Genomic DNA, 12,774 nt, shown 5'->3' with positions numbered 1-12,774 from the left:
AACGTGGTTTTTTTAAAAAAAGAAAAAAGTAAGTTACATACTTCCTCTTTCTTCCACTCACTGGAATTTAAAAACCAATCAGCAACTTTCTCATCATGTCAGGTTGATCTACTGTCAAAATATTTTCAGTTTGGAGGAATGTTGGAATAGTTGTATTCAATGCAGTCACAACTTTGGACCTGAATTCTCAATGTTTAAAATGTTCATTTCGAACAAATTAAAATTAACACTATGTTACGAGATATGATGGGAAACAATTGACAGAAATGGCCACTGCAAGTTCGTATTTTCTCGTTTTTTGTGCACTTTTCATTCGTAATTATTTGTCCATTTTTTGAAAACAATCACTAAGAACAATATTTTTAACACACCCCCACAGAAAACAAAACAAAAGACACCAAGACCAGCAACAACCAGTTCTGATGATGGCCAATAGCAGGCCAAAACAGTTAACAAGGTAACATAATATTTAACACGTGAAAGATATATAATATGTTTTACAAAGTGATATAGTGTTAAAAGTTGTTTAATCAAGATGAATATTTTTAACTATTAGAATGACTGAATAACAATTTTTTTCTTTTATTGTGAGATTATATGAATGCAACTCTCAACAATCGCGGGTCTTAATTAAACCAAAAATTACTGATGAAAGTAGTCACTGTCAGTGTTGACATCAACCCAGACTTATTGACCGGAAATTCCAGTTCTGATACTGCAAATGAGGATGAATGTGATGTATAACTAGAGATAAGGGAGTGCCTTTATAACCTGTCTTCATAATATAATTGAATCAGGAATTTGCAAAATGGATCAAGTCCATACGTTTTGCAAATTGAGTTCATAACCGTTTCTGGCTTTCCATATACTCTTCTTGGATTTCAGCATTAAAAGGAACCAAGTTCTATAGAATGTACACATTTCAATTGTGTATCAACATGTTTGGACTGTTATACATCTAGATCCATACCAAATGGTTTTGTGTCGTTTTCTTAAAATTTACTTTTTCAGACTTGGTCCCCTTTGCAAATTCCTGATTCAATTTTAATCATGAGTGATTTTTAGCACAGGTGCATATTATATTAATCAGTTTTTTTTCTGGATTTTAGGATAAAAAATTGGTGTGCATATTACATTCAATTAAGTAAATACAGTATTTTTGTGTTCTTACATTTTCACAGCAAACCTAATTTCGAACAAAATTTAATTAGAAAGTATAAATGAAGGTTTGTACCTCTCGGGCTTTTAAATACAATAAGTATAAGTGAGAAAAACGTATAACTGAAATAAATTAACATGGAAAGCATAGGAATTTTGCCGGGACTTCAGAAAAAAGAAAAGTGTAAGTGTGAAAAACATACAAGTGAGAAATGTATAAATGAAGTTTTGCCGTAATTATATGGGTATCAATAATAAAATTGTAGGAAGTTACCACTTTTTGTTTTACTCAAATAACTATACCTATTTTCAAATAAAAAATTAGGAGGCAAAACTTTTCAAAACAACCTCGTATACCAGGATTTGAATGTTATCTTATATGAAGCCACTAAGTCACTGTAAGAACATAGCTGCTATACATGTACCGACCAATCTTTAAGAGTTTAAATACATGCAATTTAATGCATACTGAAATAATACAGTTCAGTACATTTATTCTCAATAATGATGTAACAAACCCAGGGATGGGAGGGACTGAGTTTAAATAATTATTTTAAGCATGCTGTGAACACAGTGATTAAATTCTGCACAAGCACACACGCACCCAATTCATTCTTGTGACACCTGTACATATATTCAAAGAAGGCAAAAGGTTTTGTTGCCAATTGTTTGGCAATATTCGAGGCACTGTGGGAGATAGTGAGGAGTAGAATGAGGATTGGGATAATGAGAACAGTCTCATCCATCTACATACGTATATTCCTTGTCTGTGCTATAATTACAGATGTTAAAATATTTTAATGACTAGCTAGCTAATGGTAGGTGATTCACTTATCACATACAAAGTTTGCAATTAATTTCTCTGGTACTTGATATAAAAAGTTAAAAAAATAGCTTATAAAAATAAAATAAGTACGTAAACTGCACTTTTTTAAAAAGTTAATCATAAAAGCTATATTTACTGATTACAAATCATGTACAACCCACATATCAGATCACATCATTTTAAATGTAATAATAATTTACAAGTGGAAACTTCTGATATTTTCGGTCCTTCATTGAGGAACCCAACAACCACTTGAACCTCTGGGTTCCAAAAATGTATGCAGTTCAAAAACCATTGTGGGCTGCACCTGAAAATGTAGGCTGTCATCATCCTCAAGTAAGAACATTCTACCAGGAACATTTCTCAATGCTGTATTAGTTTAGTTTTTAGAATACCAGAACAAAACAATACTATTTCTTGTAATAAGAGTGCAAGATATCTGTATAAACATAATAAATTAATAAAATAGGTAATATACATGTTTATTCAATCTCAGCCATAGTTCTTTGATATTTTTAAAATAATTAAAAAATGAACAATTTTCAGAGGTATATAACTAAGGTTTTAAATTATGTAACAGATTGCAAAGAAAGAAATTTCCAATGTACTCAAAGCAATGAAAATTGCAAAATTTCACACAAGAATCCAATAAGTAATCTTTTTTTTATATGAGGTGTCATCAAAATGTATCCAGACTGTACCTGCTGTTCACTATTTACATACAGCACACTCTCACAGCAGCAGAGGTCTTTACACCAGTCCAAGATGCATTAAGCTGAGAAGGCTGTAACACTCACTGTGTATAATTTTGTAATGTAGTGTTGAGCTCATCTTGAAATTTCGAAATGTATGGTATTCGAAATTTAAACAAAGGGCGAACATCAAGTTTTATGTTAAACATCGAAAGTCTGCCACAGAGACCCCTGAGATGGTTTGGGAGGCCTATAACAATGACACCTTGGGTCGAACTCAGTGTTTTGAATGGCATTCCCGATTTAAAACTGGCCGAAACCACTAGAGGACAACAAGAAGTCTGGATGACTCTGCACAAGCACAACCCCCTGAAAATGGTCAAGAAATCGTATGACTGATTTGGAATGACAGCTGGATTACGATTTATGAAGTTGCAGGCAGCATTTGCATTTCATTAGGTACAGCTCAATCAACACGGACAAATTGAAACATGTGCTGCATTGTGCCAAGTTCTTACACTGTTTGTTGTCTCTGAAACAGAAGGATCTTCACATCAACATCTGCGAAAATCTCAGACATCAGGCTAATGATGATCCTACATTCATGTCAACGATCATCACAGGGGATGAGACTTCAGTTTATGGCTAAGATCTGGAAATGAAGCAGCAGTCATCCCAATGGAAGAGTCGACAATCTTCAAGGCCGAAGAAAGCAAGGCAAATCACAAGTCACATAAAATGCATGTTGATTGTCTTTTTCAACATGCAGGGAGTTATGCATCAGGGATTTGTTCCTCCTAACCAGACGGTTAATGCAGACTTCTACTGCGATGTTTTGAGGAGGCTGCAAGAGGATGTTCGTCAAAAAAAGACCGCAACTTTGGCGCGACAAAAACTGGCTTCTGCACAGCAACACTCCTGCTCAATCTGCCTATAAAACACGAGACTTCTTGGTCAAAAACAACATGACAGTCATCCCACATCCTCCCTATTCACCAGATATAATTCTTGTAACTTCTTTCTCTTTCCTAAAATGAAACTGAAGGTCAAGGGATGCTTCACAGAGTTCGAGAACATGACTTCCGGAAAGAATCTATGGCATGGCAGAAGCATTGGGTTCGCTGTATTAATGCAGGAGGAGACTAATTCGAAGTTTGATCAGATTTAAATTTAAATATATACAGGCCCAGTCGGGATACATTTTGATGGCACCTCGTAACAGCAACTAAATAAGGTGCGATATTCAATTGAAGGCATGCTACTTTACGTAAGTATACACACATTACCACAGCCATTATCATTAGTTCTTGTTAAGACTGTTAAACAAACGTGTGAAAAATTTTCAACATAAACAGGGGAGTGAAAGGAAGAGTAGAACATATGCACAGCAGTCTTGAACAGAAGCATAATTCGTGCAACTCAAGGGGAAAATGTATTTCATTACACAGCCTCAAGAATATAAAATTCGTGCAAAATAAGCGGTTGAACTAATTTTCACTGATGATTTTTCACCTGTCTACGAAAAATATTGCTGAGTCTTCTTCCACGTGGAGTTACAGGTGTATTCTGAAAACAAAATAAGTGTTTACATTGAAATCCTCCACACCTTACTTATGTCCTTAACACAGTTTATTCAAGTTTTACACTTGTGGGATTGGTTTGACTCGATGTCATAACACCGGTGGAAATCATATTATTGTATCCAGAGTTACAAAGGCTTTAAAATTTGTTTAAATTTTCATATGCCTTTCATTGCTGGCACTGTGGTACCATTTATGTTTGTTGTTATTGCTCTATAATTTGTGTGCATTCATTTCATGTTCAGTTTTTATTATCCTGTTATTAGTGAAGCTTTGTAGTGCATAAGTAGATGGTGTTAAATTACAGCCCCAGGAATTAACACTTTCTATTATTGTTATTGCAGTACATAAAATAAGATCACGACTTTCTGTTATAGTTTTTCTTATATCACACAGGAATTTCAGCTGAGGAATGAAAGTTTAACAGCAATATTTCATTAACTATTTGCATTAGAAATATGAGGTAAACGCCAATATTATTCTAATTTTATTAAGTTTAATTTCTGCTACACTTATGGCTATTGTTCCATTAAAAAAATAAAACTTTTTGCTAAAAATATATATATTTTTTTGACTAATATTAATTTTCTATAGGCTAGATTTGTGAGCTCTTACAAACCATTAAATCCAGCGATAACAGTTTGTTCATATCAGTAATAGTATAGGAGATATTTAAGGTGGTAGTTTTAAATGCCTCACCCGGCATATAATAATTTTATAGCTTATGCTTTATCTTTTTCTACAATCTGACAAAGCCATATTGTAAAATGAAGTGATCATGTATCCTGTGCACTTCAATCGCGTCATCAAAATGGTTTTTGTTGCAGTTTATTTTGAAGTTCTCAAGTGTTGTAATTTATGCAAAATTTCAAGCAATGCAGTTGCAAGTAGCTCCCTGTAAAGCAGGTTTGAATATTCAGTGCATTTCATAGTTATGGAGGCAATGGCTTACATTAACATATGATTATGCCACTGAAACTGACACTGTGCACATATCTTGCCCTAATTTTATGTGTTCCCGCACCTAGTGGCGATGAGGGCCTCCATTCATCACTACTGCAATGTTTCCTGAGGGACAAGGTTCCACTTTTTCCATAATACTGCCCGCATTTAGTTCAGGGTGTCGAAGTTGTGACATTGGATACTTTGGGCGAGTATATCCTACAAGTATCCAATAGAATTTAAGTCTGGGCTATATGCTGGCCAGTCCAAGGTTGGTATCCCAATGTCGCGAATGTAGTCTGATGCAGTTAGCAGCATGGGGGGAAGCATTGTCATGCATCAGAATGAAATTTTCGCTGACGAAGGGAGCAAAGGGGATTGCATGTAGTTTGCTAACATTTCCACTATGTATCGATATGCATTCAGAGTGCCTTCATCGACGAAAACAAGCTCCGTTTGGGCTCCAAAACTGATATTGCCCATACCATGACAGAGCCATCTCCAAATGTTCTTTTGGAGAAGTAGCAAGATGAATATTGCTCCCAAAGCTTCCTTCATAATCTCTCTCTCTCTACCTTCCAGTGACAATTTTCAGCAGGACGCCAAAATGTGCATGACGAGGAGTGCAGTGGGAGGCCAACCATCATCACAGACGACCTTGTGGAGCAACGCACCATCTGCTTGCTCATGAAGTTAGGCCCATAGACATGGCACAGCTGACGAAAATTTCAATTAGCGCTATGCCCTGTGCATTCAAAAACTTTATCACTGATTGCACTTCACATGCGGTGGAAGCTGGAATAGGAGCGTCCATCTTCAACCAATGCAACGAAGCTGAGAGCACTAGGGAAGTTCCGCTAGTGCATGCGCCATGCCAGGACATTACTCTATCATGTACACACAGTTGCTTCGCACAACATATGGTTTGCTAGCTGTGGGACAAGTTACTTTATGGACGCGCCTCATAGAATAGCTTCATATACTGGAGTGTCTTTTTCACATGTACGGTAAATCATGCATGGAAAGCACTTTTATCTGTTCATGATCAGACTGTTCTGCATCTCGAACCTGAAAACTATACTTGCTGGTTGCATTTATGTAATTGGATCACTGCTCATCATAAACTGTTAAGCATGATCATGTTGACAGATGATCGATCCATTGCTATGGAGTAACTGTCAGCATGTCTGACTTGAAATTGGCGGACCTGGGTTCAAATCCTGGTTGGGACAAGTTACCTAGTTTGGATTTCTTTCAACCAATTGAAGCAGAATTGCTGGGTAACGTTTGTTGATAGACCTTGGGACTCATTTTACCATAATTTTTTCACATGTCATCATCATTACCACAGCCCATATTGTTAATGGTACAGCATATTATATACATACAAGAGTGAGACTGTTCAAAGACAAATATTCACAAAACACTAGTGGTAAACACAATAAGCCTCAGGCTATAGTGCAAGCCTTTGGGTCAATCCTTCATAATGGGGGGTGGGAAACGTTGACAGATGAAGCCTCCTTTACTCAGGATGGGATAAATAACACCAAAAATTGTCACACAAGGTTGTAGGAAAACTGATGCACAACAAGACTTAGTCACTTTCAAAGGAGATTCTCGGCAAATGTAAAATGTGGCTTACTAAATAGTACACTAATGAGAATTTAGACGGAAGGCAAGTATGAAGTGTTTCTGAGGGATGAGTTTTCTTTAATTGGTTTATTTTATGATGCTTTATTAACTGCGATGGTTCTTTAGTTTTCTTAGTGAAATGAAAGTGACATTGGCAGCAAATGAGTCCTGGATCCTGAGCCGAAAGTTATCCAGCATTTGCTCTTATTGGGTTGAGAAAACCCGCGGAAAATAACTCAACCAGGTAACTTGTCCCAATGAAGATTCGAACCTAAGTCCGCAATTTCGCAGTCCAACATGCAGACCATTACTCCACCAATACTACTTGAAGACTTCCCACTCTTGGTGAGGGGTCAAATATATTTTTAACATGATGGAGCTACTCCACATCACATTCAGCATATAAGGGAATACCTGTATCAACGGTTCCCTGGTCACTGGTTGACCACAAGATGGCCATCGAGGTCACCAGATCTAAATGCTCTAGTTTTCTTTTTAAGGGATTATATGAAACTTCATAAAAAGACTATTATTGACGAAAAACCTTTAGCAGTGAATAGTGAACAGTATATAAGGTTTATGAAACGTGAATGATAAATATATGCATTGCAATGATCAGTTTTAAACATAAATATGATTCTAACAACCATGGAAAAGTGGTTTCTAGAAGAATCAGCATAGGAAAAAAGAAAATTGGCTTTAGGCTATTTTGCACAATTAACATTTTAGGAATATAAAAAATCGTAAGACAAGAAAGTAATGTTTAATAATTTGTTATTTAGAATTTTTTTTTGCAATATTTATAATTAAAAATCCATCAACATATCTGAGCTTCCTGACTATGCACAATGACTAGTTGATACTAACTTATTCAAATATTATCTTGAGGAAAATTACTAACTTGAAAAGAAATAAAACTTCAATTTCAGAATAATTTGTATTTTAAAACTGCACAAGACACTACACAATAAAATTTACAATGGGACAACACGGAATTAGTCTTACTTTGTACACGTAATTTTTTTTACATTAGGAAATCACAGCTCAAATTTCAAAGGTGATGGTAGCACTCATGTTACAGAGAAACACTAACCCCACCAGTGTGGTTAGGAGTACAGAATACAGCAACACCACCCATCTCACCTCATCACGGCGATTCTTATTGGTGAACAGGGACTTCAACCGACTTGGTGTAGATGCCTTTCGAACACAGGCTCCATCATTGCTTTCCTTTAGGGGTGCCCGTGGCGTCAAAACTTCGGTACCCTGTGAAACATAAAACAAAATGAAACCATCACATAACACAAATTACAGAAAGCAAATTTTAATTACCTAAGTAATTACTTAAAAACTGCTCCACAACTATTACTTCGATCACAAAATCCATAAAATATTTCAGCAATTAAACCATATTCTTTGTGAAGCTAACCAGCTGCTTTGGAATGTTTTAATCTGTTTACTTCCAATTGTGGCAAAAACAGCAACCAATTTATATACAGAACAATGCCTTAAACAAGTAAATTTGTTTGCTTAATTTCTAATGCCGAGCACTTGATCATTGCACAAATGATTTTGATCAGTGGTATTATGGGTCAACATGTTTCCAGAGTTGAAAATGGAGTAATGGCAGAGATAGACATAGAATTTTGTTCTATTTTATTTTTTTTTCATAAATGAAGAAATATTTTACATGTAGTAAATTACTATGTGGGCAGAAGCTTTACTTCCTCTTATGATGGAAGCTTCACTTAGATTTTTTCTGCCTAAAATTCATCACCCTCAGCCAACACTGAACTCATGTACCAAGATGAAAGTTTCACTTAAATTTTTTTCTGCCTAAAATCCACCATCCTCAGTATACACTTAACTCCATGCACTAGCATATCTTACCTTTACATATCACACCCCTAAAATAATAATATCGTAACTCCGAAAAATTGAATTTTGAGTTACAGTTAGTATTGTAATCTTTACTTAATTCTTTATCAAACAGTAGAACTGTCGTATCTGTAAGTTCGTAGGCAAAGTCTGCAGGACTCATACTGATACTTGGTAATCCTGAGTTTTCATTAAGACTTTGAAATGTTTACCTTGCATTTACTCAAAACTAACTTTTGGTAGTTATGACAGTATTATTTTAAGGTTGCGATATAGAATTAGGCCTCATGAGTTCAGATTTCAAAATATAATGATATGCATTCAGTCACGGAACACAAATACCATTTTACAAATTTGGTTACCCAAATGGGTGTTTGCCTTCAGGCACTCTCGCTAATCTGACAGCATCAAATTTCAAAGGCAGGGACTTGGAAGATCACATAAGACTGATAAGACTATCAGATGAATTTTAGCATGAAGGAGAAACTATCTGCAAATCTATACCCTCACTTATTTTTCTTCAGAAGCTGTGCTAGGGACTCAGATTTTCAAAATGTCCTATATTATGCAGTCTCGTTAGAATATAATGGAATAACTTTCGTCTATTTCTTTTAATCTTAATGGTTGTGCTTTCATTGTAGTGAATATATGTTGGTGTGTTCTCTTATTTGTAGAGTTGACCTTAAGATTATTGAAGTCGATAAAATCCTCTATACTATAGCACTTCCTGCTGAGTTTATGTCGTAGTTCTATCGAGGTGAATGACCAATTAAGTCTCCTATCAGTATCATTTTGGAGGTTATGTTAATATTGTCTAATAGGAGTGCATTGCCTAGTGCAGGGATGTCAAAGCACCTGTATTACATGCTCATACTACAAGCAAAACAAATCCAACAAAGTTCTCTTTTTAGCAAGATAAATATAATCTTCGCTCTTGAGGAAATGTTGTACATGTTCTTGAGAGCATACCCTTGGACATCCCTAGCCTAGTGGATTGTAAATGATATAGAATTTGTAGTGATTATTTAATTTCCATATATTAAATTCAGTGATCTCTGATTTGTCATTGTTTTCTTCCATATTCATAATAATATAAACAAAGTTATTACAGAATTTTTGACTCCCACAATGATGTCAATGCTATTTATCTACATTTTTATTACATGAGGGGGTGATATGCAAAGGGATACAAGTGACATTTCTAAGAACATGATTCAAGTACATCCAGGGCAAGCTAAAGCATCTAAAATTTTAGCGGCAAAGGGATATATTTTTTAACCACATCATACACTAAAATTGAAATAAAAAATCTCACGGAATTTACAAAGGCTTAAGTACTTTCAACCACATTTTCTCACAAATAACTTCAGAGCACTTATACCTATTTGCTTCTGACCCCTCATATATGAAATTTCTGGACATATTTCTTCTTCAAATTTGTTTCCATAATAGCGAAAACATCTATGTTCATGTTACTGAGAATTTTAATTAACTTGACTCTCTTATGTTGCAATAAGGCTTCAGCATTTCATTGTGCTATTAGGTCTTTGCTCTTATAAGATCAGATTGTGGACATATTTTATACTGCATTCTATATGTTAAACATTAAAATTAATGTACAAGTAATAAGTAATATATTATTATGTGATAACTAATCATATTTGCATTTTTATATGTTAAATATAATTGGACATGTTTTTTATTCTAGCTGTAAAACATCTGCAAGAATATTATGGAACAAATAAATCTATCTATTATCTACATAAACCAGAAAATGGTCGAATGAGCAAATCCAAGAATTTCTAAAATCACACGTAGATTTCACAATTGTCAAGTTAATTCTTTGGTGATTAAGAAGAGTGAAGTCTGAACACTGTACCACATGTTATTCGAATCAAATATTCCTATCTCTCTTCAATACATACTTCAATAATAATAATAATTAATGTTCTTCAAATGTTCAGCAACATTAAAAGATCGAATCAACATACTTTATAAATAACTTCGCATATACAATGCAGAGGACACAAGGAGTTATTCACATTACTAAAACCCAAATTAACATGCTATGCACAGAAATTACAGAATTTCAAATGCATGAAGAAAGCAGTCCATGCATCTCACCTGTAAAGACAGACGGCCACCATTTTTACCAGGAGTTGGAGGCCCTGGTTTCTTATATGATGTCTGAAAATGAAATCTTTACTTATACATATAGCTTTTATACAAAATTATACTAACAGTCAACACAACTAATACCTAAGAAAATTCTACAGGAAACAAAATGGAGAAAATAAAAATCAAAAGCTTCTTTATAAAATTGCCAATATAAACCATGCTAAGAAAATCTCCTCAATATTAGGAGTTAAAAAGATTATACTCATTCCAATGACTTTTTATAACAAACAAAATTAAAATTGGACGGAAACAATATAAAAATCATTCAACAGTCCATTTAATATTTGTCTTAAGCAGTGGTGGCTTGCAAATATTAAAACTGTGATGCAGTGCCTTCCCAACAGAATGAAAAATAACTTTAATGTAGTGACATCTGATGTCAGAATTGTCAATGCATACTTCACGAATAAAACAATTGATCAATGAACTATAATACGTATTTTTTACTTTAGATTTTTTTTTTAATTTGAAAAGTCGCAATGAAATGTTTTCAATATGTACCTACATATGTGTGTTAAAGTTTTCAAACTGGCTTAGTTTCTTGCTTTCAATACACATTCTATGACACTAATGATTGGATTTATGATGTGAATGGCATACAGTGAAGGGATGAAGTCAGCAATAGGCAAACAGTATGTGGGCGTAAGAAGAATCTTGTGCAGAGTGAGACAATGAATCAGCAAGGTGTTTGCCATATCAGCTTTTAAGTTAACAATGTGCACTATGTCCATATTCATTACAGAAAATTTCTCTTCCTTGTGTGTGTCAGTGGTTGTGTTACGAATTATATAACATTTTGGCTTTTTCATCCTGTTAAATTGTTTCTATAATAAATTCTGTGGGTTGCGAGGAATAGTGAAGTGCAGTCCATAATCTCTCCTACTTAAATCCCAACCTCACCTTCCCGTGGTCCAATCTGAGGTTCTGAGGACCAAGTCACAGCAGTATATCTGTTCCATAAAAAATGGAAGCAATGTCATTTCAGCATGTTGATCTGCCATGGCATGCATAAGAGTCTCGTAAGTGGTGAAAAGGGGATATGGTCGGTGGAGTTGACAATCCTCAGGACTAGGCCATATGGACCCACTAACAGCAGGCATGGTCCTTCGAACAATTGGGGGTTGTGTGTAAGTGATATAACCACCGTAACATAAAACTGTGGTGCCTACATTAAAACTATTATTCTGGTTGCTACTCTCATATATTGGAGAGCAAGAGAGTTAATAGCTTTATTGTCAAGAACTCAGCATTAGTTAGCAACAACATATTGGTAGTTAATTCTGTTTAACAATATTTCAAGTAATGATAGCGTGAATCTGACCCTAGGAAGATGTTTGAATTAGAAGCTAAGGCCTCCAACACCTGAATTTATGATTTCGTAAGTGAAGAAAGCACTGAAAAGTAAAAATATATATGTACATCAGAAAATTTAATCCTTCACTGTTAAGTACATAGACTGATTGTGTAGGTGTTAAGTATTGCTTTCTTTTATTATACACATTTAATTACGTCAGTGACCTTGTCTGGACTTCAGTCTGTGTTTCAAACAAAAAAGTCTTAGTAAAATATCACGAAGTGAGAAGCATAAATAAGGAAATTGAATGAAGTTCAGTGGGAAATTTGAGCATGTGCATTAAGGGCACAACAAGCTACAGAAGACACATGAAAATTCAGTAGATTTCGTGATTCGATTGATCTAATGACGAGACAATATTATAAGATATTCATAATTTTTCCACTTTGACTAATTTTACATAATGTATCTACCAAGCTGATGATATATGACGAAATATCTAACATTACTACTATCACTACCACAACAGATGTTTCATTATATCTCTGTCGGTCAGTGACTTAAAATTTCAAGTGGCTTATCTTAGTCTTGGGT

The 12,774-nt window shown here is 34.7% G+C and overlaps 1 protein-coding gene across 4 annotated transcripts in view; it reads right to left on the bottom strand.

Moving 5' to 3' along the window:
* Positions 1-2,085: 2,085 nt before the first annotated feature.
* The window catches only part of LOC138699944 (putative leucine-rich repeat-containing protein DDB_G0290503), a 51,824-nt gene continuing 41,135 nt past the window's right edge, over positions 2,086-12,774 (bottom strand). For 2 of the 4 annotated variants that reach the window (XM_069826154.1, XM_069826152.1), the window contains 4 exons: positions 10,833-10,895; positions 7,974-8,096; positions 4,189-4,242; positions 2,086-2,291 (listed from right to left, as the gene is read on the bottom strand). In XM_069826154.1, coding sequence (XP_069682255.1) covers positions 2,214-2,291; positions 4,189-4,242; positions 7,974-8,096; positions 10,833-10,895 — 318 coding nt within the window. In that variant the 3' untranslated portion in view covers positions 2,086-2,213. The remainder of the gene's footprint in view (positions 2,292-4,188; positions 4,243-7,973; positions 8,097-10,832; positions 10,896-12,774) is intronic. The other 2 variants (XM_069826155.1, XM_069826153.1) reach the window with 1 other exon arrangement.

This window comes from Periplaneta americana, chromosome 5 (genome assembly GCF_040183065.1).
Source record: "Periplaneta americana isolate PAMFEO1 chromosome 5, P.americana_PAMFEO1_priV1, whole genome shotgun sequence".
Taxonomy (NCBI): domain Eukaryota; kingdom Metazoa; phylum Arthropoda; class Insecta; order Blattodea; family Blattidae; genus Periplaneta; species Periplaneta americana.
Note: the sequence above shows the minus strand (reverse complement) of the source record. Positions and strands in the feature narration are given on the sequence as shown.